This window comes from Rhamphochromis sp. 'chilingali' (genome assembly GCF_963969265.1).
Source record: "Rhamphochromis sp. 'chilingali' genome assembly, chromosome: 4".
NCBI lineage: Eukaryota > Metazoa > Chordata > Actinopteri > Cichliformes > Cichlidae > Rhamphochromis > Rhamphochromis sp. 'chilingali'.
In genome coordinates this window covers 5,578,316-5,606,142 of record NC_137948.1, presented here as the reverse complement: position 1 = coordinate 5,606,142, position 27,827 = coordinate 5,578,316, and the positions used below count along the sequence as shown (strand labels likewise).

Genomic DNA, 27,827 nt, shown 5'->3' with positions numbered 1-27,827 from the left:
GAGCGTTACCTAGGCAACAGGAGTCAGTATGTGGACCAAGCTTCAATCAGCAGTTTGCATAAGCTAATTGCTATTTGGGCACTTGTGTGATGACAAAAATGTTTTGATATTTCTGAGTGCTGTTATACAAATTACTGTCACACATTTTTTTTCTTTCCACCAGCAAATAACCATGAAAAACAGACAATTGTGGAGAATATCGGGTATTTAATTTGGATTTAGCACAAATGATCCTTAATGCCAATTACTAACATTGTACACAGTCACCACAATGATCAGTTTCCTTTTCTTTTTTGGGTCTGTGTCGCAGGTTATTTCTGTAAAATAACACAAGTCCAGTCTGAGGGGACTCAAAGTCAGGATATTACTGCATTTGGTGAAGTGATATTCACAATAAAAAAAAGTCTTCCTAATACGAGTTCCTTGGCATTATGAAACACTGGCTGTATTTAGCAGACTCACCAGACTGCACAGTTTTGATCATTTAAAATGTGTAATTATGCATCTGGTCTCTACTGCTGCAGGGAAGAAGAAGGGGAAACTACCAAGAAAGGCATCAGAGTGTGTTTTGAGGTGCATTCGAATGTGTATTTTTAGAGCTGCTGTTGTTGGAGGAGGAAACACTGTGGAACTGAGCAAAAACATTTAGACAAGCTTGTCTTTATGTTGAGACTTCACTCTACTGGTTGCCTCCACAGTCATGCTGTGGGATGAAACAATCTGTTGTTGCTCTGACACCTGTTTTCATGGCTAACTCCTCATATTAGTTGAACTTGGTCTGGGAAAAGAAGACACATCGAACCACCCACTCACTCTAAACCGCAGTTCCCCTCCTCGGCTTCATGCTCACACTTAATTGTCTTAGTAATTAGAGACACAGCTTTGTCTGCTATACGCAGTAATGCTACAGTATTTGCACACGCATTTGGACTGGGGTCTTCTTTAAGCCAACAACCTTCCCCCTGCACATCTGTTGTTGTTTGATGGCTTAAGGGCCACATAGCCACGCTGGGCTGACAATGATGACAACAAGATCGGCAAGAAGGTCTGCACAGAGCAGTAGACAAAACAAGTCATATTAATACACAACCTGTAAGGAAACTTTAACAGCAGTTACATAAAGTCGTGATTTTGGATATAGAACTGGATGGGACAGACAAATACTGTACCAGTTAAAAGAAGATGTTGGCTCATTATGTTGTGTATCCATGTATTTAATATATCATTTAATATGGAGGACATGATAAGGCACGCACTCAAAGTTCTGAAACGCTAACATTTCGTTAAGACCATCAAGAAGAAAATGGTCGAAACAAAAATACACTAACTCTTTGTTCCCCTGAAGCATGCACACAGGCGCACCTCTGGAAGAGTTTCACAGTCATTTAACATCCAGGTATCCATTAAAAAACAGATTTTAACAGAGTTAGAAGTTAGCAGGAAGTTAGCTCGCTAGTTTCCACCCAAGCATAATATGCCACGCTCTGAAAAAATTAAAACGTATAGCTCTGCTTTTGCTTCCAACATAAATGAAGACAGAAAACTAAACAGCAGTGAGGTTTGTAGTGTTACTGAAGTTTGGCAAGCTTAGGGTGACCATATTTTGATTTTCAAAAAAGAGGACACATGAAGAACATGAAGAAGAAAATTTTAACATATTTAAATGATGCCTTCTCTGTGCGGTTAATGAATGGTGAAACAAAAAATGTCATATAAGCTTTTACAAGTCAACAAGGGCAAAAAACTAACTTGAAAAACCTCTGCAGAACAACAACTCACAAAGCAGCAGCTCGGGGATGACATCACACATATGAGTCCTCTGTAGGAAAACCCGGACATTTTCATCAATCTCGAAAATCCGCCTGGACGCCTCGGACAGAACATTAAAAGTGGGGAAGTGTCTGGGGGAAAGAGGATGGTTGGTCACCATAGGCTGGCTGGTATATAATGATGTGCTATGTGATGGCTACCGACACAGCTATGTTAGCATAATATAAACACAGTGAAGCTGGAGGAACGCTAACTTTTTTCCACCTGATAAAAGTTATCGCGAGGATTCCCGACGGTTAGGGACAAATGCAGTTGCATGGCAGGATGCTGTAAACGGACCAAACTTCAGTCAGGAGAACAATAATCCATCCACAAGTCATTAATATAATGCTGCATGCTGGGCTGTGGTTACATCGCAAGGTTTTAAAAACTGAGCTTTAAAATGAACAGTAGTAATAAAATCTGATAGAGGCGGACAGTGATCATTGACCTTTAGGGGCTTGTACAGGATACAGAGCATTAAAATATGTTAAAAACACAATAGCCTTAATAAATGCAGAGTAGTTTGGACCCAGAAGCAGGGTTCATATGCCATCACTTAAAGACCAGATTCTTAGGTAAAACTGACAGAAACCTTTGAAATGTTATCAGATCTGACAGGAGATTCAATGTCACTGTGCCCACTGAAATTAAAATGATGTCTATCACCAGATTTATTTAGATACAGATTTCAAGTTAAATTCCCAGAGTCCACAGATGATGACTGTCAAGTTGTGAGACTTGCTTTTCAAGGGACTTTGCCAAATACTCATCATCAACGTTTCTATATGATGGCTTTACATTTTGTAGATAAAAAAAAAGCAAAATTGATTTAAGTGTGCAATGAGATATGAAGAACAATTGTAATTCCTCCGCACCAGTCAGCAAAAATAAGAATCTGAAAGAAATGAAAATAGCAGTTTATCTGCAGTATTTGTAGCTTGAGGAGTTCTTGAGTCTTTTTAAAACGAGTTATTTCCTTTATAGCATCTAAGACCTGCTAAGTAAAGCCATCAAAAAATTTGGACGTCTCACTCCCGTTACACGACAGTTTATAGAACCATTTTCTGGATGGCATGGCGTAGAAATAAAAGCGAACATCCAACCTAGCTGCTACGTGTCTCTTCACTCGAATACTTCTTCTTGTATTCAGGCAATTGATTCGTCTCTATATGGCAACGCAAATATGAAAGGCCCGCTTGTGTGTATGCGTGGGAACATCAAAACAGTTTTAATTGTGGCTAATCCTGGACTAAGATTCTTTCTAATGGGAAATCTTCAGTGAAGATGCTCCGACTCAATTTCCATCTGGGATTATTGATCTCTTTCATTCACAGGCTTACATCTCACTGTGGATAATCATCCATGTCCTGGCTCACAATTATAAAAAATGGAAATATATATATTTATATGGTGCAAACGCACATCCACAGTCACACACACACACACTTGCAGTTGTTTATCTACTGTAATGTGGTGATACTGTAACCTTGCTGAATGTAGCCTAGTGTGAATTTCAGATGTGTTCTTTGCTCTTTTCTTTTTTTTGCTTTTTGGAAGGGAACACGAGGCCTAGGACGCCCATGTAGGTCAAAAACAAATCCTGCGCCTCAAGCTGGGAAGCCAGAAACTTCTTTGAGCATCTGAGGGAAAGGAGCAGGAGCACTGAGTTTCTTCCAGGTGCTGCTTTTCACAGTGGTAATCCTGCCACGGCGTGACTGTGATTTTTACAGAAAATCTCTCCAAACATGGCCCAGATGGTGGGAGGTAGAAGTGCGTGCGCACACACACACACACACACACACACACACACACACACACACACACACACACACACACACACACACACACACACACACAGAGAAAACACATTCATTCACAGACACACAAACACACACACATAAAAGCATAGGACTTGTATACAGACACAGCTGTACACTTATAAAGTACAAACCTCACACACACACACACACACACACACTAAAGGTGAGAACTGACTTGTTGCTCCTGGGTGGTCTCTGTGTAAAGATAAGGCCAGGCAGGAATAAAGCCTGTTACGTTACGTTGAGGCTCAAGCTCGGGACTGTTTCGTTATGTTCCTCTTTCATACACATGTGGAATGTCTGCGGCAGAGAAAGAGCCTGCTCCTTTCTAAGTTTAGCTCCGATTACAGAGGGCTTTCTTAATGACAATGAGTCAGGAATGAAGCTGTATAAACCTCCTCCTCGGCTCTATTTCTGCTCTCATCAGCTCTGTTTGTGGAGGAGTTATACGTGTCCTAATACAGAAGACACCTCTCCTTTGTAGTAGTGTTGGTCAGGCATGACGATCCTGACGGTGGTTAGCATGTGGAGGATGTGGAAACGGAGGACGTTTGAAATGAAGAGATAAAAGAGTTAATCTTCCACCATTTCTAAACCGATTCCCTCCATAGCTTCCTATTTAAGTACAAGGGAAGAAAGAGGAAAAAGAACTTGCTCCATCTCTCTGAGCCTTTCTCCATCTCTCTCTCTGTCTGTTTCATGTGGTTACTGGAACAACAATGTACATTCTGAGTGCTAGGCCTTTGATGTTGTTGCATTCACGGAGCCGTCTTAAACCGGAGGAGAAAGAAGAGGGTGAAAAAGACGCAAGAGAGATTCTGTGGTGTGTTTTTGGTCTCTCTCTCTCTGTCTTTCTCTTTCCATCTCTCTCTCTCTCACTGGCAAGGCATCTGACATCTCCCGGCAAAAGACAAATTCGGTTTCGCCTGTTAAGTCGTCAGTCAAAGCTTCGTAAGACTTTTTTTTTCTTTCTTGCTCTCTCTCTGCCTTTTTCTCTCCCTCGCGCTCTGTCTTTGCTTCATTTCCGTGGATGCGGTATTGTGTAGGCCGCTTACATGCTTTTCAAACAATAACAGTTCACCCCCCCACCACAAGTTTCCTCTCTGCCAGAACCCTACACATGCCAGCACATCCTTTACAGATCCTTGAACCAACAACAAACGTTAAGCATTTTCACCGCCGAGAGAGATGAGGGGCCCATCCGCAAGCCCCTGTGTAATTAAACTAGATCTAATACTGTTATATGTTTCTTTTAGAAAGAAGGAGCGTTTCGGGGGTTTCTTTCTCACAGTGGTGAATACGAATTCCCAGGTCAGCATAATGTTCTGCGTATGGGACGATAGGAAAGGAACACTGCAGGTCTCAGACAGCCTGCAAAATTGTGATTCTCTGAGCTTCGACGGCCTCTGATTATAATTCCTTTCTTACAATCACAGTGTTTATGTGCTTTTAAAGGATACGATTATACTAAAAGAGGAAAAACATAGGAAACAAACGTGTGTTTTTATCCCAGAGCATCAAATACTACACGCAAGGTGAGTTGATGCAATTTCCATGAAAATATTTAACTGACACATGAAAATGGCCCCCTTTTAAAGAACAGTGGAGGTCATATTAAGAGGCTGCAGAAGTACTGTGGAGTAAATGACAGGTACAGCAGCCAGGAGATCTTCTAGAAGGAAGGCTCACCACTAAACATGGATCAAAAGTAAATGTAATTTGGATGCCTCTATCTAAATAAACGACCACACGTTTCGTTTCAAGGATCAGTGAAACATAAAAAAATGCACAAATAGAAATGAAATTAAAATCATAGAAAATGTCTTTCCATGTTTAGCAACTTGGTCCTAAAATATGATTTAAGAAGCTTGTTTCTGCCAAATGTTTCATAGCACTGCTTCTTATACGGCTGTGAACCTCTCCTGTATGTGTACGTCAGGACAACAACATGTTTGGTTCATTTTCAGCTGTTGATTGGCTCTTTGGGGACATAGCAACTTAATTTAGTCCTAAAGTACTATTTAGTTTATAGGGATCAGGCATTTTTTCTCCACAATAAAACTTGATAAAACTGTCTTATTTGAAGCCTTGAGAATGAGGATGAACTAAACTATCACTAGTCTCATCCTATTATTCCAGGCTTTCGACAGCGGGCATGTGTCGGAAGCACCACGAGAAACAGTGAGCCAAGTCTATTCTTGCACATACAGTACTACCTCGCACTGAAAGATTCCCGTCTTAATGCTTTTGTACATAGCTTTTCCACGAGGGTTATTTGGATTATTTCGCTGTTACATCTATGAAAACAATAAAAACCAACATCCTTCCAGTGCCTCTGTCCGTCACACTGACAGAAACACATCTCAATCTTCCCTCCATCGCTTGCCATCGCTTCACCTCCACCTCCAGTGCTGCTGCTTACACCGACGGCAGGAGGAGAACATGAAAGAGACAATCAAACGCGAGGCATCAGAGCTGTCATTGGTGTCTGCAGAATGCAAAGTGTTATCAGAAATATAGCTGAACCTGATCCTCTGGTGCTCTGTCCTTCCCACAGGCAAAGTTATCCTTTCAACTCACTGTGGATTTCAATAACATGCAAACAAAAAAACATCGACAACTTCATAGAAGGCTGTGTGTGTCTGCGGTTATTCAGAGAACGCTGAATGGTCCTCTGCTAATGGTGTGGTATCTAATGCATGTTCTGAAAGAGAGGTTTATAAAAGAATACATGCGATCCTGTATTCTTTAATTAATGCTTCCCTGCAGGCCTTTATTTCAGTTTATCATCTATAATTTATTGTTATAGATGCCTCGAAATCATTAAAACTCTTCTAAGTGACAACAGACATAAGTTGCTCACAGAGTAAGTAGGTCTATAGCCTCTTTGAAACGCTGAACACAGTGGCGCTATTGTCACAATAAAGGGAGGTGTGAGGATGTGCAGGGAGAATACCCAGAAGCCTCAAATACCCCACTGTCGGGGCAGATGAAAGGGCCGCACCAAGCCAAATCACTTTATCAGCCCAAACAGCCTCTCTTATTGTTAGGCGCTTCTCAGACGTTGGGTGCTGAGATGTCACACCACTAATTGAGAGTCACAACAAGGCCCCTTGTTTGGCCTGCTCCACCGGTTGTGTACAGCTACTGTAATCACCACAATAATTTGGCTCCCTGAAACATCAAATGGCAGCGTGGAAGCTGCAGGAATTTGCATTGCAGCCTTTGATGTGGGAAATTTAAACAAAGCAAGCTCTCGCTCTCTTGAACGGTGTGAAGGTTACAACGTCCTGCCCTCCACTGTCTGTTATAACCCAGGGTTGACCTAAGGTCTTGTTTATCTTTTACACACAAAAGGAGACAGACATCGTTATTAAGACATACTAGCAAGAGCCCGCAAGTCTTGTTGATGGCGGTTTACATTGCACAAGAGTAGGAACCTTTACTCAATGCTCGACTTTAATCCAAAGCCATGCTAGCCGCTCCGTGTGGCTGTGTTTAAACACGCTCATACTCTGGGCAAAATGTTAACATCATGCTAACATGCTAATCTTTTACACGCACAATAGTATATTGAACGCAATGCTTAGCATATTAGGGTCAGGATGTTAACATTTAATATAGGTTAGAGTTATGGAAATTTTATTTCTCAAAGGTTTATGATCAATCCATGGTGGGAATACTATAACTAACTGTATTAAAGAGTCCCTCTTGGAATATTGTTGATTGACTAAAACAAGACTTTTAGAGGGAAGTTTGGTTTTTTGACTAATTCGAGGCCAAAATCAAACCCATAAGTACTGATACTCTACAAGGTCACCAAGCAAAATGTCTTCCTTCTTTAAAATGACCTTTACTGCATTTTCTTATTTTGTGTTTTGCACATAGAGTATAGGTATAGTTACATATGCAAATACAAGCACAACAAAAAAAAATCCAAAATTAAAAAAAAATCAGAGCAGCATACAATCAAAAAGTTTTTGCCTGGCTTTATGCAGTCCAATAAAAATATGTGTACACGCTTAATGCTTCAATTGGAATCAAAAGAAGAAATATCAGCCAGGTTCACTTTAATAACTGATCAACAGCAAATGTCACCACCTCTATGAAAGCTGAAGCATTAGCTGTTTGCTTGTCTGGACCCTCCAAGTGTGTGTTAACACAATGTCACAATAATAGAACATCAGAACATGCTATGCTCAGAAAAACTACAAAAAACACAAGAGCTACTCCTTAAAGTCTGCAGGTGTCAGACAACCAGATAAAGATGAAGACGTGTGTCCTGTCTGGAAGGGTTATAAGGAGAAAGCAGCTTCACTAAAGATGAACGTGGCTATACGGCTTAGGTTTACAAAGTTGCTGAACAAACCACTAGATTTCTGTAATAATGTCTTTTATATAGATAGGACCAAAGTAGAACTGTTTGGGACATCAGCACAATCATCCTTCTTCTTAGAGTCGAGCATGGTGGTGGAAGAGTAATGGTTTGGGCAATAGGACAGGGACACAGTGCGGTGACTGAGTTGGCCCTGTACTCCTCGGTATATCAGAGAATTCTAGAGTCAGACGTGAGGCCATCTGCTGGACTGTCCCGTGAAAACTCAGCAATTCCTCAAAGTGCAGAGTTGAGACAGCTCACCTGCTGTTCAAATCTTCTGTTTGCAACAGTATAACATAACACTGCTTGTTCCAACAGGGGATAAACTTAGTGGCTGAATCAATGACCACTATAAGATATTAAATGATCATATTTAACTGACTCGTTAAAGAGCTCAAGAATGAAGATGTGGAGTTGGAAATGAGCATATCGATGAGCAGATATGAGAATAGATTCCCTTTAATTAACAGTTTTTATATGAAAAGGAAGCAGCACACTGATTAACTAGAACACAAAGATAGCTGAAGACAGCAGTTTGCACACCCACAGATATTTCCTTAAAACTCAAATGAGTTGTGATGAATAATTAATTTAATACATTTCCGACCAATTTCAGATATTATTAGATACATATATAAATGTGCTTTCACAACAACCAGTTCTACGTTTGTTGTCTGGACAATATTGAGAGCCACACAAATTTAATGGCACATAGCTGGATGGATGAATAATACAGCAAAATAATAAACAAATTTATGAACCAAAGCCATCGGCAAACACAGCGACAGTAACCACACCCAAAGACTTATAAAATACGTCGCCTCATTTATATTCCTAATCTGCTTCCCAGCCACCTAAACCCACAACAGAAGAACACTTGACACTGATCTCATATCGCTATGTGTGAGTGACCTCATCCTTTCCTCTTCTCCCTCTGTGGCCCCCTCAGTGAGATCTGCATGCTCACTCAGCCATGCATACTGACGTCTAATCAACAGCAATTAACCCTGGCCTCTTTCATAGGCCGTGGAGCTCGGAGATAATGAAGACACCACTGTGTATTTATTTTCCTTTTTCCCACACACAGCATTTGTCATCTGGAAACTTTTTTCAAGGCTCACTGACTTTGGAATGTGACTGCCAACACCATAAAAGCGTCCCCTCGATATTGCTGTCAATGCTGGGTGAACATAATTAAGACTGTGAAGAAAGCGATAAGACACGGAACAATTTGGAGATGGTTTTGATTTTTTCTACACACCTATTGCAATATTGCAGTTCTGGATGTTTTTCTAGGCATTATCCAACAGAGGTGCATGAGAGACTCCAACTGCTGGATTGGACATTGGCCAGACTTTAACATGCCAGCCCTCTAACACAAAGTCTGTGTCGTGTAGGGCTGAGTTGATATGCTAACAGTACAGAGAACAGTCTGGTGCTACCTCGGGCAAGATCCTTTCAAGTGGTTTCTTTACCAGATCCACACTGTGTATTTCCAATAATGCAATAGTGGCTGAAGCAGACTATCTCCTGCTGTGTGCTACAAATAAGAAAGAACAACTATGGATTTCTTTTAAAAAACGTCATTCTCCTGATATCGTCTTAAGTTCATATGAGAAAATGGCCATAGCCCATTTTGTATAGTGTAGTACCCTCTGGAAGATAGGAGCCAGCGTTGCTGAGGTGTGACAAACCTTGTTTCGGCTGTTTTAATTCCATTTCTTATTCCTTGCTGCTGAGATAATGGAGTTCTTCCTCAATCCATCCACTGTATCTTTGGTCTCGCTCCAGTCTATCTGACTGTAGGCTGAACTAGAAAACAAAGAGACACAAGAAACATCCAAACAGTGTTACGGTCTGCTGTTTCAGACAAAGGTATTTGCATTAGTTTGCAGGGAGATCTCTTTTTCGACAGAGTTTTGGAAGCCACATTGTAATCTTAAGCAGAAGAATGATTCAAGTGTCAGTCAATCTCCCCTGTGAGAAGCAGACAAGCTAGTTGGAGCCTTGGATGCAAAAATAGCATGGGAGATGGAGGACACCCTTGCTCTACCCCCACATCTGACCTTTGGCTCTTTGAAGAAAAATGTCTACATCAAATACTCTGAATTATCTATTCAAATGCCTGGAAACAATCTTTGGACAATGACACATCAATCAAACGTTCTGTGAACCGGGGGTGGTTGTTTATATAAATGCTGTCCATCTGGGGGAGAGATCTCAACAATGTTACATCTCTTTTTCTGTGGGGAGATGGCAGTAAAAAGAAAGAAGGAAGTTCATAGAAAAACTTAAAATTCGGCCTTTTTTTCTCTTCTTCTTTCTTTCCTCAAATCCCAGCGTGAATGTGTCGGCGAGCTCGTGGTATGCACCAAGATGAAAAGTAGAGGCCATCCCTTTGAAATCCTCCTCAAGTCAAAATTACCATTTCATTTCAACTCCAGCCAGGAAACGGAGAGCGGGGCCACTGCTAACTGCTTTGGGCATATCGTTATTTATTGTGTGTAAACTTTGTAGGAACATTGTTGCCTGGGAAAATGTGTTGTGTGGGTGGTAGAAGTGAGCAGTTGGAGCAACCACAAAGGGAGAGATCAGGCCTATTTTCTCTGTAGGAGGAACACATAAAAGTGAAAATAATGCCCATTATTACAGAAAAACAACATCAGCCTTCTTTGCTCATAATTGTCTAACAGCTGAGAAATTACCACTGAAGCTAAACAACCAACCAGTTGACCCTATTTAGGTAACTGCATTATAATTTTTCTGCTCTTTTAATTAGTAAGCTCTCTGTGCTAAGTGGGCCATTATCTGAGTTGGAACTAACTGCTTTTTCTATATTAAGTCTGCCATGTTGTTTCATTTAATTAACTTTATTGACCTCTACGCTGCAGGGGTTAACATTTTCTAAGCTATACTGTGAACCTACTCATGTAGCAGTACTTTAAAAAGTCCTTTAAAATGTGTTATTCTTATTGTGAAAAGTGGATTCATAGTTTGCTGTTTTACATATTTGCCTAAAAAGAAAAATATCCCTCATTTAGTCCTGGGAGGAGGTCTAAAAATCCCTCAGGCTTGTGTCAGGAAAGGAATCTGGTGTAAAAATCTGCCAAATCAAACATACAGAGCCCTGCTCTGGTGTGAATAAAGGAGGAGTCAAACGTACTTTCTAGTTTGAGCCAGAAAAGATTACTAAACATGGGATCTTTCCAAAATACTCTGTAACACATTATTTTGACCATATTAGATTTAGTTATTCCTTGGTGTTCGTAACAGTAGCTATATTTCATGTATTTAGGAGACTACATTTGCAGTTTTGATTCAAACTGCAATAATCTTTTTTTCCCCTTTCTTCTGGAGACTATTCTAGCGGATATTGTATGAAAGAGATGACACGCCTTGGATAAGTTGCACCAAATACCAAACTTAGAATCATCAGTTAACCTAACAAGCACGCCTTACTTGTTGGAGACTAAAGGCAGTCGATGGCATCATCAGAGACATAGAGAGCACATACAAACCCCACAGAAAGGCTACAGCTGCTGAGGAGGTTCAAACCAGGAATCTTCTTGTTGTGAGGCAGCCGTGCTAACCTCTATCATGGCTGCCCCAACTGTAGAGAAAGTAAGCCAAATGAAACCACACAAATTCTGAATTTGCCATTATTTCACCTTCCAAATGCAATTTTGTAAAATTTAGATCGTTAGTCTTTGAGTAGTCTCATGGAAAGACACCATGGGTTTTGTTTTTAGACAGTGATCTGGGTCAGTACCTGAGTTTAATAGATTCTGCCTGTGATATGAGGGATGTGGCTCATATCACAGGCAGATTTTTTTTTTTAATCCAATTTTGGCTGAGTTCATAATATCGTTTAAATAGAAGTGATTATATTTAATACCACTAAAGAATAACAGTGAAAAGGCTGTTCTTGGTGGACAAGGGTTGATTGAGGTTGAGCAACAGTAGAGTAGGTCTATTTAACCAACAGTGCTCTGCCAGCTAGTGACATTGGTAACTTTGCTAAAAGCATACAAATCAAGAGTTGCACACCTACTAAGACAATAAAAGGAAAGCCTATAAGGTCTTATTGAGGTGTTAGCAGTCTAAGTGGCATATCTAGGAACATATCATTAAAGTACAATAGAAATACAGATATGACGACACATAAAGAAAGTGGCTTTAGTGAGGTAGGCTTCTGGTTTGATATCTTGGATGTTTCATTTGAGCTGGTTTCAAGTAAATGGGCCGATCATAGGGATCCACAAACATATAACTAACTTCAATTATTTGTACCATCCTGTTAGTTTTAAAGGCTGGATCATTTAGTCCGAACTGTTCTTGTTTTTGTGACCCACATTCAGCACCATCAGACAGCTGTTTGCATTACAAACCAGGCGAACACTACCTGGCCTGCCTCTAATGGCAAACAGATAAAGTGTGTTATCTAGCTAGTAAACACAGTGAAGCATTTGGAAGCTAAAGATCCAGTGTATTTCTTTTAAACTACTAGGGATTATATATTTTATGAGACAAAACAGAGCTCTGAAGCACGGTAAGAACTAATGCTGACTTTGCTGTTTGCAAATCTCTGTTGTTTACAAATTATTCTGTGTGTTCTTCTCTCTTCAAGAACAAAGGAAAGGTAACACGTTACTGATGATTGAATTCCCATTTTCAGTTAAACAAATGATATAATAACAGATAATATGTCAGTGCTGGATTATCAATTTAATCTGCTGCCCCCAAGTGGCCAAGAATTCAAATAAATAAATTTTTAATCACTGGATCATTTACTACAACTTTTGTAATATGTAATTACTCTTAATTATTCACATCAAACAGAACAGGTAGCACAGAGTGTGGGGGTGAAAGCACATACATACGCACAATAAGTATCAACAAAACAGTCCAGTCATTCTAATTTAACCAATTCTTCTCTCAAAGTTTAAACACAAACATCCCCAGAACAAAAACACGTGCCCACAAATATTAAGAGGAACATTATTCATGCGATCATCATCATCGTACTGTAAATGTGTTATCATTGTGTTTAATAGAATTAAGACCATAAGGAGAGAGTGTGGACAGAGCCCAGTTGATTCATGACCAGAGGGAGAGGCAGCAGAACTTTGTTGACTGTGTTCTCCTCCAACAAAAGAGTACATCTAATCTTAAACATATGGCTGAAGCCGGGGATCCACAGATGACAGCATGCAGAGTATGGAAAAACACTGCAGTTGTCTTTTTTTCACCCCTATAAATCCATGTCAGCTCTTTTATGTCCTGGATGTTTTCGCTGTTTCAGACACTTGTACATTCCCCAAACCAGTTAAAGTTAAAGATTGCACCATGTAATGTTTACTAAAATCATAAATTCACTCACTTCTGGTCACATAGTTTTCTGTTGAACTTTTCTGCTCTAGAAATTCCAGATAATAGTATTTTACTATTTTAAGTAATGATACACTGAGATATCTAAACAGAAATACACAAGTTAAGTAGGCTAGCTGCTTGATTCCCAAATATAATTAAGGGAAGGACTGGATTGTCGAAACAATATGATGGTCACACACTGTGATCTATCTCAGCATATCGCAACTGGCGCAGATGTAACACAGATATAAATGTGTAATGGATTTTTAATAGTCATGATTCTGCTGGTGAAAGAGATGTGCACAGTGGCACGCGTGACTTGTTGAAATACAGAAAATAAGAATTTGCATGTAAAACACGTGGACTATAGCCCTGCTCTGACTCAGTAACATCATCTTGGCCACTCTCAGACAAGTTCTGCAAACGTGTCAGTTGAAGGAGTTGAAAAGCAAGCTGGGTGTTGCATATATATTTGGACTACAAGGGCTTGTTCATTTGTTTTATCTGTCCCACATTTTGTGTCCTCCACAAGAATTTATTTGTACTGGCTGCGGCTGCATCGGACTTGGCTGCAGGACTTATATATTTAAACAAGGACTGTTGAGAGTAAGGGGAAGTGTTCGACTAAACTCAAGTCGGGTCTTCTTTAACATTTAAACATGTTTCTGTCCACAAGGGCAAAAATGTTTACCTCTGCTGGTTCTGTTCCCGTTGTACAGCCAGACAGTTTCTTTCAGATCCATACTCTGGAACAGCAAAGAAAAACAGAGTCAGAGAAGAAGAGTGCACGATAGGTGAGGAAGGAAACAAAGGCATAGCAGTTGCAGGAAGTAAACAAACTGACAAACTGAAACATGAATATAAGACAAAGACAGATGGGAACAAAATGGAATGAGTTGCACGAGGCTAGATCGTCTTACAGGAAGCGCACGCTCTGATACTTTAGCCGCTGACCTCTCGTATGCAGCAGAGGGGGTGGAGGCGACAAGGGCTCTGCGGGCCCCATCTGCACGGCTTGTCCCTGGCTATGTGGTCATGTGTAGCACCTGGCCCCAAGCCAGCGCCCAACGCCCCTTTGTGGTGGTCAGAATGGCTGGTTGGGGTCTGCCTTTGATCCCGGGCCAACTATTCATCTCTAAAGGAAGAGGAAGAGCAAAAAAAACAGAAGAAAAAGATAAACAGAAAAAGAGGGAGGGGAGTAGAGGGAAAAAAGTCAACCTCTGCTGCCAATTATTGGAAAAACATCAAGGTCTTTTCTGCTTTTCTGTCTGTGTAAAGAGAAAGAAGAGAAAAGAGAGAAGGGGAGGCAAAAGAAGAGATAGCTGTTTGATGGCTTGGCTCAGTGTTAGTTGGAAGATTGTGGCAAGTCAAGGCGAGGCAGAAGCTGACCTGCAGGAGGTGATTAAAGGTGGAGAGAGCTGTTTGTCTGGCTGCTAAGGCTCTCTCTCTCTCATTTTTTGGTGTGTTTTCTTTTTCCGGCATGCCCTTTTTTTTTTTATCTTTGCCTCTTTCACTATCTGGCGCAGACTCCCCTCTTCCCCTTGTTGTTGCCATCCTTATCTGTGCCTTTCTTTCTTTTACCACCACGTGCTGTTAAACCAGTTCATAAGGACAAATAAAGGTCATTTTTCTGTCCTGTTGAGGTGTTTCTGTCTCTGTCTATTTGTCTGTCTGCCTCTTTTTCTTTGGTCTCGAACCTCAACACATATCTATAGTATATTTACAGATATTTACAGTGTGAGGAAAGCAGAAAGCAAGTGTGAATGACAGCCTGTACACTGAAGAAGCATGTCAGACTGCTGATGAGGATGTCACAATAATAAACAGAGGAGAGGATTAAAGTGTTGTCAGTAAAAAACACGCATTTTAAAACCCGTGAAGAACAGAAATAATCACATAAGTGATGCAGTTTACACTTTCACACCAACTCCATCTTAGCCTTTAGGGCTCGGGGCTTATTTTTATTTATTTATCTATTTTTCAGGGAATAATTTGGCTCTACTATACATTTCTGTATAAAACTGCAATACACCTACTGCAAATTCTGACATAGGGTGATATATAGGTACTAATGTCTGACATGAACTAAACTATAACACCAAACATGAGTATCTAATACTGATAATAACACAACTACAGCAGGTACAGCAGGTTAAAGCTGAAATTGAACACCAAACTAAGAAGTATTTATGACAAATTATTGTTAATTTGTCTTCCAGGCAAATTTCAGCAGCATGGAGGTTGAATTTAAACTAATCAGGAAGTGCTCATATTTCTTTCTTCTTCATCAGCTCATTGTCAGTTATTATTTGGCTCACTTCATGAATATTGGTGTGTGTCTCATACATGACCCTGCCAAAATCAGCTAATTAATTTTTTGTACTACAACTATGGCAAATTAGACATTATAGAATTGCAATTTCTTTTACCATTATGTTATGATTTTTTTTACAGATCCTGAAAGTATTTATTTATTATATACCTGTTCTGCTGCCCATTATTGGCTAATCAGCTAATCTTATGGCATTTAGGAATGTAGACATAGTAAAGATCAGCGGCCCCCACCCCCCGGGCCATGGTCCGTGAGTCGCTTGGTACCGGGCTGCCAGAGGTGTGAAATTTATGGTTTTCAGGGTTTTTATCGCTTTTATCGTTATTTTTATCGTTTTTATCATTAACTCTGTTTCCCTGCATCTTTTCCCGTTTGTTATGAATGAATTTATTTATTTTTGGTTTGGTTTGTTTGGTAGTGGTACTGGTTTTATTTTGTTGTGTTTATCCGCGACACCTTAAAGCCTGGCCTGAAAATATTGTCGGACATAAACCAGTCCGTGGCGCAAAAAAGGTTGGGGACCACTGGTCAAGATGACCTGCTCAAGTTCAAACTGAGCATCAGATTATGGGAGAAATGTGAATTAAGAAATTTTGGCCTAGTTGAGCTACTGGGATTTTTCCCACATGACTATTTCTAAGGTTTCCCTCTTTTGGAGAATCGTCCCATTAAGCAAAAATATCAAGTGAGCAGCAGTTCTCTGGACACAAGAGCCTTCTCGATGTCAAAGGTTCAAGGAGAATGGCCACACTGCTTTGAGCTGATAGGAAACCAATGGTAACTCAAATAACCACTCTTTACAACCAAGGTAGTAAGAGCATCTCTGAATGCACAACACATAAAACCTTTTCAGCTAAGAACATGAGACTGAGGCTACTATCCTCACATGCTCACCAAAATTAGAAAACAGAATATCAAAACTCCTGGTCCACTCTCACGAGTGTATTTAGTGGTGTTGCAATGGCGTCAGGGATATTTTCTTCGCTCATTTTGGGCCCCTTAGTAGCAACTGAGTATTGCTGAAACTCCACAACCTACCTGAATACTGTTGCCGACCATGTCCATCCCTTCACGATCACTGTGTACCCTTCATCTCAAACTGGTTAATTGAACATGACTATGAGTTCATAGTGCTCAAAGGACCTCCCCAGATATTTTGGGATGTTGTGGAGCAGGAGATTCCAAATACAAAAGGGGTTCCAGCCTGGTACTTGCATGGTTTACCTGTGAGTCGCCTGTTAAATCTCCTGTGAGTGTGGTTGTCAATTCAATTAAAAGACCTGAATAGCAGCGACAAAGTCTAGCAACATTTTCATACATACAGTATGAAACATGTCCTGACACAGAGACACACCTAAACACTAGCAGCAGTGCAGTTACTTCTTTTTGTGGTCTGGTCAGGAATTTATTATAAGCCCCTTAAAACCCTGTTCGTATGCATCACTTGCCTCCTCTCCTCTGCTTTCGTCCTTGCAGGCAAAGAAACAGAACAGACAATAGCACATGCATTGATCACCAAGGACGTATTTCTATCACTCTCCCTCCCTCGGCCTCTCCCTCGGTCTGTCTCTGTAATTTCTCTTTCATGGCTGTTTTTCCTGCGGTCTCCCGAGACCTTCTTAGTCGACGAGAGAAAACATAAACTGAACATTAAAACGCCCCGCAGCCCTTTAAACACTTGTCATTTGTCCTTTGTACAAATCATGGCGAGAGTTGCTATAGAGACTGCGCTTTTTATCTATCTTGTTGTGTTATTACTAATTCTTTTTTTTTTATATTAACTTTGCTGGTGAGAAAGAGAGAAAGAGGATGAGAAAAACAGACAGTGAGAGAGAAAACCAGTCGAATATGAGTATGGGGGAATGATCAAAAATGAGACGTTTAAAAATCCAGTTTGCCACAGGGTGAAAGATGAGAGATGAGTGAAGGACATGTACTGTGGATCTTTGTGGACAGATTGGCTAATAAAAAGCTTTTTTCCCCGTCAGATGGAAGACGTGATGTTTAGTTCACAGTTTAATGTATGTACACTCAACAAAAATATAAATGCAACACCTTTGTTACTGCTCCCATTCCCCATGGGATGGACGTAGAGACCTAAAATTCATTCCAGATACACAATATAACCATCCCTCCCAAACAGTGGTCACAAATCAGTCCAAATGTGTGGTAGTGGGCACATCTGCTATATTGAGATAATCCATCCCACCTCACAGGTGTGCCACATCAGGATGCTGATCTGACATCATGAGTAGTGCACAGGTGTACCTCAGACTGCCCACACAAAAGGCCACCCTGGAATGTGCAGCTTTTTGCGCTATTGGGGGTCTGGGGACCCAGAACCGGTCAGTATCTGGTGTGACCACCATTTGCCTCATGCAGTGCAACACATCGTCGCATGGAGTCTATCAGATTGTCAATTGTGGCCTGTGGAATGTTGGTCCACTCCACTTCAATGGCTGTGCGAGGTTGTTGGATATTCGTGGGAACTGGTACACGCTGTCGTATACGCCGGTCAAGCACATCCCGAACATGCTCAATGGGTGACATGTCCGGTGAGTATGCTGGCCATGCAAGAACTGGGACATTCTCAGCTGCCATCTGCCCTGAACAATGTGAACCATGATTCATCCGTGAAGCGCACACCTCTCCAACGTGCCAGACGCCATCGAATGTGAGCATTTGCCCACACAAGTCTGTTACGGCGACGAGCTGGAGTCAGGTCAAGACCCCGATGAGGACGACGGGCATGCAGTTGAGCGTCCCTGAGACGGTTTCTGACAGTTTGTGCAGAAATTGTTTGGTTGTGCAAACCAATTGTTCCAGCAGCTGTCTGGGTGGCTGGTCTCAGACGATCTTGGAGGTGAACCTGCTGGATGTGGAGGTCCTGGGCTGGTGTGGTTACACGAGGTCTGCGGTTGTGAGGTCGGTTGGATGTGCTGCCATATTCTCTGAAACGCCTGTGGAGACGGCTTATGGTTGAGAAATGAACATTCAATGCACGGGCGACAGATCTGGTTGACATTCCTGCTGTCAGCATGCCAATTGCACGCTCCCTCATTGCTTGTGGCATCTGTGGCATTTTGCTGTGAGACAAAACTGCACATTCCAGGGTGGCCTTTTGTTGTGGGCAGTCTGAGGTACACCTGTGCACTACTCATGATGTCAGATCAGCATCCTGATGTGGCACACCTGTGAGGTGGGATGGATTATCTCAATATGGCAGATGTGCCCACTACCACACATTTGGACTGATTTGTGACCACTGTTTGGGAGGGATGGTTATATTGTGTATCTGGAATGAATTTTAGGTCTCTACGTCCATCCCATGGGGAATGGGAGCAAAAACAAAAGTGTTGCGTTTATATTTTTGTTCAGTGTATTTTTCCGTAATGAGGCTCTGATTCTCACAGTGGTTTTACCATGTGTGTCTGCCTAAACTGCGTGTTTCTCCCATTGTTTTAGCGTACGTAGTGTGTATGACTGCCTGTAAGACTGCGTGTTCATTAGATTCCTGGTACCTGCACCCAGCCATGGGCGTTTAATTCAGCGAGCAGGCAGGGGCATTATCACACACTACCATCACTAATCCCCATGGAATGAAACACCGACACTTTGATGTCTGCCAAAGAACACCGCTGTAGTATTTGGAGGCGAGACCCTGCATCACGTACAAACCGCAATTAGCAATCTATAGCTGGACTAGAGCCAGGCAGAGTGGTGGAGGTGCAAAGAGGGCGGGAGAGAAGAAAGAAACAGCAGAAAGACACTGATGATAAAGAGCCAGAAGCAGGATGGTAAAGCATAAAAGGATGTATACTATGCATTTGTGTGAATATGTGTGTGTGTGTGTGTGTGTATACTGTCAATGTACATATACGGGGGTTGAAGTTGCTCGCAGACATATCATCAGTCTTTGCCAATGTGGAAGTGCTTCTTCAGTGATCAATGCAGGACACACACTGACACATACACGGCACTGATTGATACACATGCATGCGCTGTAACAACAGTGTTTCTGTCTCAGTAACAACCTGCCTGGAGCTTAAAGAACACAGGACAGTAAAGGAAGTCCTGGACAACAGAAATAAAGGCAAGTGGCTGCTGGGTAGAACACAAAACCCTGGACTTTTTGTACTTGACGAGGACGCCGAATGAAAAATTCAGGCCCTCCAATGCCGACAGGCTCTGAGAAAAGTCCTTCAAACACACGCGCACACATGCGTACACAAAACACAATTCCTCATGACACCTACACACATTCTGGTGAGAGAATGATATCGGTGCGTGCCAGTGTGAATGCGTGTGTGTTTGCGTGCATATGTGTTTGTGAATGCGTCACACACTGGAGCACGCAGGCTATAATACATACACCTCATGTAAGAGGATAAAACACCAAAAAAAAAAACCCAAAGACTTTCATCAAAGCAAGTGAGAGAGGATGTCAGAGATTTTTTCAAAAGATGAAAGAGAGGGATATTCTCTCATTTCGGCTCATCTCTCCCTCTCTCTCCCTCTCTCTCTCTTTCAAAATCCTTGAAGTATCATCCATGTTTCTATGACGAAGAGAGAGCGAGGAAGAGAGAGAAAGGGGGGTAAAAGTTATTTACGTCCCACGCTGTGTTATGTGGCCTGTCACTTCTCATTTTCTCCCAGGGCTGTCCAACTGGAAGACTTCAGTCAACTCTCTCCAAGCCTGTATTTGCTGAGGTAATTACAAAGTGACAGCTTCAAATCCTCTACCACACACACACACACACACACACACACCCAAATATGGGTAAATATGGGAATATGGCTCTGTGGCCTCTCAGATTCTGTTGTTATTATTTGACTCACTTGGGTATAACACGAGATGAGCATCTCTTATTTCATTCCTTCAGCAGCTCTTGCATGAGTGACCCTTAAGTATTCCAAACTGCACTCAACACAATCCCTGGCCGATGATTAATATTCCTCAAAGTTTATAATAAATGAAGAAAATTGATGTATGTAGTCAGCAAAATGTAAAGCCTTTCTGTCGACTATCTGCATTCCCCATAAAACACGTGGGCTGCAACACGCACATGCATGAAAACACTTCCACCTCCTGTATCCACTTAGAGGTGATTGTAAGAACATCTTTGATCTTTTTTTTCCCTCCTTTCTTCTTCAAGGAGATGTATTGCCTGTACACATAATCCATGACAGACATAATGTGATTTGGTAGTATCTCTAAATGGCAGGGAAAACCAGCTGACAGAAATTAATAAGTTACTGCGGCTGTAAAGGAATCAGAGTAGGAGGGGTTGGGAGGAGATGGTGGAGGTGGTGGGATAACCTGGCAGCAAAACACACAGATCATCAAATTATCTTTTGAGGCATATTGTCATGGTGAAACTCATACACACACGGAGCTCAACCTGCCCTATCTGCAGCGGCACACAACGCCGGTCTGTCGTCTCCAGTTTGTATCATTACCACAAAACACGACCCTGATAGAAGTCATTGGCTTGATCCTGTGAAGACCTGAAGACCTATGAGGACTTCTGTGTCTTGTTTCTGTCATTACGACCCCGATCTCCAGAAGGAGTCATCAACTTAAGTGCATCATGAGGGCACATGAGTGGACACTAAGCTGCTTACAGGTTCTCGTGAACTGCAGTTTGCATGTATGCATTGCTATTTTCACTCTGGCACTTTTTATTATCTTGTGTAAAATGTAGTTTTTGAGGACATTTCTAATGTTAGATTAGTTTATATGCTCAGTTCTATCACTGAGTAAAGTAAGAGTGTTTGACTTGTTTGACTGTTTTGCAAAGTTACAAAACTCATCACATGTTATACTCACACAAGTTCTCACCCAATCTGGGAATATTTGTTGCTGGACAGGAAGATACCATTCAACAAACACGTTGTTCAAAGCATACTGACTGCCAAAAATTCACAACTTTTAAAACCTAGATTAGTATATAACGCACCTACACATTCTGAGATTTCAGCAATCCAAAATCTGCAAACAAAAGTTGCAAGATGGATCTAATAAACATGTTTGAGACATCAACTTTAATGCGAGCCTGTAAGATGACAACGCTAGGCTGCGATGCACCTCAGCAGATACTCCAATATATACTTCATATGACATATGATAACAAGGATGTTTCTCTATAGACTTTCTTCTTTGCTGGAATTGCAGACAGTTTTTTGCATGTTTTCCGTCCATCAAGTAATTTTAGTTTTCCTCTTTTTTTTTTATCGTCTCATTGTTTCATGCTCTACTTATTGTTGAGTCGAAGATTTAGGTTGGAGGAGTCATGTTATTATTTTTATTATTATCCTAAATTACTGATAGTTTCCCAATCTCTGGTTGCAAGTGGCCAACTTTAAACCTAAGAAGTGGTCTGCTGGATTGGTTAGTGTCGTCTCACAGCCAAAGGTTCTCTTTTTGAACCTCTTGGTTACCGGGGACATTTCTGTGTGCGGTCTGAATGTTCTCCCTGTGCTTTATTAGTGATTTTAATTTGACTGTAGATGTTGAAATAAGAGTAACTGGTTGTCTGTTCCTGTTTGAGACTTTTACATTCCCAAACTTCTCTGATTTGACTCGTGAGGGCTGTGTGATTTGGTTACATGTGATTGATAGTGCTGGCAACATTAGCAAACAGGCCACAACTGTCATCAGATGTTTACTCAAATTTCACTCTGTCCTGACTGATGCACTGAATGATATCACATCATCCTTTGCAAATGAGCTAAGCCAAGTTCAACACGAGAAAAGTCACAAATACAGAAATCACTTAATAACCAAAACTGTTCCAAATTAAGAAGAAGATCAAGAGGTCTCAAGAGAAAAGGGTTTTTCTGGGCCACCAAGGTTCCAGCTTCATCTATTTCATGAGGATGAGTAAATACATTTACTGCTCCATATTTGGTTTGACAGCCCATTAAATCTGGAAGGGCTTCACCTAAAAAAATCCTTACTGAATCTGAATCCAGACCAGAGAAGCACACCTAAACCTACCTGACAGATGGTCTGAGACTGGCTCATCACAAACTGTGCTAGTCACACTGTAAATTATACTCCCACTGAAGAAATCTTATTTCAGAATATGTGTCAAAAACATCTTTAGGGATAAACATAGAATAACTAAAAAGTCTGACTTGATGCAAACTCTAGCTGTGGATTAGACAGAAGATGCTGTTTAAGGCTATTGCAGACTATCTAGATCGTCAAACTCCCATTAGCCATGCCTCTGTGGTCCTACCCATTGTTCCTCTATTCTCTAAATCAACATTGCACCTCGATACGTGTGATGAACAGCTGCACATAGATGAGGAAAGCATTACGTCAGTGCAAGTTTGAACGCAGTGCAGTCTGATCTAAGTGCTGGTGGCGGCAGTTGAACTGTGTAAAGCACGTGTGCACATATTTGCATGCATGCATACTTACATACTTGTACAAGTATATCAGCCAATACGAGTGGTGCACAAAGCCCCCCCGTACAAGTCAGAGCAGCTCGATTACATTCTGATATGTACATTGACGTACAAATAAATACACTATCTTGATTCATCTTGCCATAAGAAATTTAAAAGGCAAAAACAAGAAGAAAACGACGCCGGACCGATGCTGAGAAGTCAATGTGAGCATCGGTGAAGGGAAAGGATTTTCAAGGTGGCTGTGTCGTTTATGTCCAGTGGGGACGGCTAGGACAGATGTGGCTTTATTTACTGCTGTTAGTTTGGATATAAGTGTGCGTGCATGTGTGTGTGTAAAAGAAAGAGGGCATGAAGAAGACAGACAGAAAGAGAGAGTGCGAGGGAGGGAGGTATGTCAAGCTCGCCAAACTACTCAGCAAGACTGATTTATTTGGCAACTGTTGGATGGTGGTCTGACTACAAGAGGCCACCTACTCCAGTGTCTGACCTGTGACCTGCTTCAACTTCTGAAACGAACTCAGCTGTCCTTGCTAAATCTACAGCTGGACAGGAGGGATGAATTCTTGTTGGGGAGAACACACATACATAAATACACCCATAAAACACACACACGCACAAGAGTACGAGCATGTGTCCTACCACCCTTATTCTTCCCTGTATACAAAGAAAAGAGAAAAAAAGTCTTTTAAATCGTTGCAGTTTAGTTGCGCTCATCAGTGCGGACTGATTCAGATTGATTGTAGCGTGTTAACAATCTGTCTGCGTTAACTTTATTAGATAGCAACAATTTGTCGACCTTCTCCAGCCTGTCTGAGAATGACCGCCATCGCTCCGAGTCAGACCACGACGAAGACGGGTCGCCTCCCACTAGGCAAAAAGAGACAGACAGATAGAATATCCATTGTTGCCAGTAAAAGCCACACACAGTAAAAGGCGGGAGTAGTTTGTATCTGAAGAGTAAGGCTTGTGTAAAAGTGCTTTAAGACTTCTACTTCTGACCTTTGTAAACAATTTCCTGATGCATTTATAGTCTCAGTCACTCATTTTGGTTCATAGTAAATAAATTGTTCAGCCTTTTCAGTGTCAAAAGAAGGATAATGCGCATTGGCTAAAGTCATGGTGGCTATGTACAGATTTTATACTGTGTATGGCAAAATGCAGGTTGGTTACTTTAGAAATCCCTCAATCAGCTAACGTGATCCCTGATGCTACCTCATGTATTAACCCTGTAAAGCCTAAACTATGAAATAACAGTCAGAAAATTCTACTGGAGTGTTTATGAAACTTCTGACAATTAAAAAAAACACAATTTGTTTATCTTAAACACACAAAGACATACAAGAGGGTTAAGATTAATGTTAAGGAAATCCTATTGACAAGTATGACACAGTTGGTGCTACAGGGTCAGTCTGGTCTCACAGTACAGCACAGTGTTGAACAACTGAGACGCCAGACAATACATACAACAGTACAATATAACAAAGCTAGCACTACCTGCAGTTCACTCTGCTGCAGGTACCATTAATAAAGGGTTTTTTTTGATGCTATGCAGAAATTCTTTGTTTACTTTTCTTTGTTTGGTAAATTAGATTGTAATTTGCCTGCATTGACATTGTAACGTGTTTACGCACTGCCTGTTATTCACCATCTCTTATTCTCGCCTTTTGCTATACAGATGGTTCTGGGCTGTGACCTTGGACACGCACACACCCTAACACACACTCGTGTATCCATCTGCTTGCACTTAGATTGGCTTAACCCTCATTCTCTCTCTCCCTCGCTCTCTCATTCTCTGTAGTTCTCATCTTTTCCTCCCTTTGTCATCCCTATTGTTGTTTCCATTCCTTTGAAACTTAAAAATATCCCAGCCCGATTGTGTTCTGTACATTGGGTTACCATGGTGATTGCCATGCAGAACAAGCAAAAGGAGTTTGTGTTTGTGTATGCATGTGTTATGTGTGTTCGTGTGCCAGTAGCAGTGCTATCAGCCAAGCACAGAGTCCAAAGCTATTTTCTAAGGAAGCAAAAATAAAAGGAGAAACACCCACCATCCCCTCTCTTTGGTTTTCCTTACCCCCTTTTCCTTCTTCTCATCTCTCTCAGTCTCCATCTTATTTTCTGTCCCTTCTCCCTGCCCTTCATCCTTATCTTTCTCGCCTGGCCCGTTCCCCTTTCTCTTGCCGTTCCATCTTTAACCCCACGTCTCTCTGCACCAGCCTTCAGATGCCCGCCATTGCACTACCGCACCCCATGGCAACAACCAAGAGAGGGAGCAAGGAGGAGAAAGCAGAGACAGATTGACAGGAGACTGCTCAGAAGGTCTTTTGGGAGTTGTACTGTACATGGTGATAGGGACTTAATGGCAAACCTCATCTGGCTGACACATTGCAGCCCTCTGACGACAGCAGCATCACAACATCAAGGTTTCAGCTTACACCCAGCTTACACCCAGCTAAAACCAGCGGCCTGTGAAACCAGCGCACACCACACCATAGTTTGCAACTGACTTTAATGAGGGAACCCACTCTGTGCTCGTCTCTGTCTCCTATTTTACGTTTTCATGGCGTCTCTCCTTGAAATATGAGCATCTAACTGTGACTTTATGCACATGTATATACATACTCGGTGAAGAGTGTGTCATCAAATTCAGTTGATATTATACTGCCATATGACATTCCATCGTGTTTTGTGTACATGTAATCACGCACATATGTTGTTCTCTCTGTGTGTTTGAGTATGTTTAGAGTTCATTCCCACTGATCAAGGGAGCAATAGGTTCCTTTAATCTAAGGGTGGTCCCCATGTGCATTCTCCACCCTGGGTTGATCAAGGGCAGAGCAGAGGGAGGAGCAGCAGAAAGAGCCTGGTGGGTCTGTTCGACTGACTGAGTCAGCGTGTTAAAAAGTGGATTTCAGCAACCTATTACACATAGCCAGGGATTACCAAAACCACAGCATGATATTGATTGATAAATTTCTTCCTAGTTTCAGTCTGTTAGGTGATAATGTACATCCCAAGGGAGTTATCAGATAACAAAGTGCTGAAACAGATTCAAGAAGAGAGGCAAAACAGAAGGCCTGATGCTTCTGCCCTATGGTGAAATAAGTAGAGAGACTTCTGGCTTGCGTATTAACAAATACTTTTAGTTTATTAAAGGCTGTGTTTTTGTCGTTTTAGTGATGTACTGTGTGAATTATAACTACGTGGCAAGAGTGAAAGATTCAACTCAGTTCAATTCAGTTTTATTCGTATAGCTACAAATCACAACAATGTGCTTTATACTGTAAGGTAAAGACCCTGGAGCCAAGACCGAAGCGAAAAAAGTAGCTCATTGATTAGCCACCTGTGGTTGGCTCCATAAGCGAGTCAACCCCCAGAGACTCTCATGTTAAAATGTCTGCCTCACTGGCATGAATACACATATTTACAATCTGACACAAAAGCCAGAAAATGACTATAAGCACGTTTTAGTTTGTATGACCAGTTTCTTCATTTTTATAACTATACAGAGCTAAGTCTGTCAAGGTTCTCAGTCATCCAGGTCATCGCAGTCTAAGGAGCTCCACCTTTGACCTTAAAACTGAAGAAGCTTCTCGGATGAAAGGTGAAATGTCTTCAACTTACCGAAGTCCAGCTGCTTTTCTTTCCAAGCTCCTTAGACTATACAGAGCTAAATTTTTACAGGTTTAAATTGTAATAAGATGACTACCTATTTCAATCACAGGGAGGTGTGTGTGTACCTCTTTTTGCCCAGTTCCATGCTAGTGATTGCCAGCAAAATCTTGCCACCTCTTGCCAACTGATTGCGGAATACACATTTCCCCCCAGCGATCAGGATGGTCAACACTGTGAAAAGACGTATGCTGCAATAAACCACAAATATTCTTTAAATCTGACTGACTGGTGTGTCTTGTTGACTGGATACCATTCATCAGGTTCAATTCAATTTAGTTCAATCTTATACCAATAATACAGAGAAAATCCCAACAATCAAACAGTCAGACGACCTCCTAGGACCACCTGGCAACACTGAGAAGGAAAGACTCAGGAAGAAACCTGGCCCCTCCCTGAGCCTGGTTCTGTTGTTTAAAACTGCTAAAACTCTACAGCACTGTTAGATGATGTGATGCTAAGATAATTACTAGTATTCAAGAGAAATGAAAAGAACAGAATTACCCCAGCTTCATCTTTCACATTACCCAGTTAATCCAAAATTATTAATCATGGCATAAAAAAAAGCCAGAAAAGAAAAAGAAGGACACTGTGGTTAATATGTAAAAAGAGAGGGATAGTGTAGCTCTGTGTTATCAGTCCTATCTTGGCAGTCACATTTAAGAAAGTGGATGGTGTCTGGATTCTGATAAGCTTCTTCCAGGAAGTCCCGTGTTTCCTTGCTTAGTAATTACCTCTCATGGAGACTGACCAGGGTGAGAAATAAATCTCATCGTGTGTGGACTGGATAATAGCAGATCTATAGGGATAATGGCTTAGCAGGTGGTAGACACACACACACACACACACACACACACACACACACACACACACACACACACACACACACACACACACACACACACACACACACACACACACAGACTGAAACTGTTTCTCAGTGAAACTGGTAACAAGCAGAGAAATACAGAGTTGAGACAGGCGCTTACTACTCAGCTCAGTGATGCAGATTCCTGCAGCCAAA

At 41.4% G+C, this 27,827-nt stretch overlaps 1 protein-coding gene across 1 annotated transcript in view; it reads right to left on the bottom strand.

Annotated features, from left to right (window-relative positions):
* LOC308396399 (uncharacterized protein) overlaps nt 1-27,827 on the bottom strand; it is a 65,202-nt gene that overhangs the window by 21,513 nt on the left and 15,862 nt on the right. Inside the window, exons 3-5 of the mRNA XM_080881661.1 lie at nt 14,301-14,515; nt 14,072-14,126; nt 9,705-9,822 (exon numbers count right to left, since the gene is read on the bottom strand). Coding sequence (XP_080737787.1) covers nt 14,406-14,515 — 110 coding nt within the window. The 3' untranslated portion in view covers nt 9,705-9,822; nt 14,072-14,126; nt 14,301-14,405. The remainder of the gene's footprint in view (nt 1-9,704; nt 9,823-14,071; nt 14,127-14,300; nt 14,516-27,827) is intronic.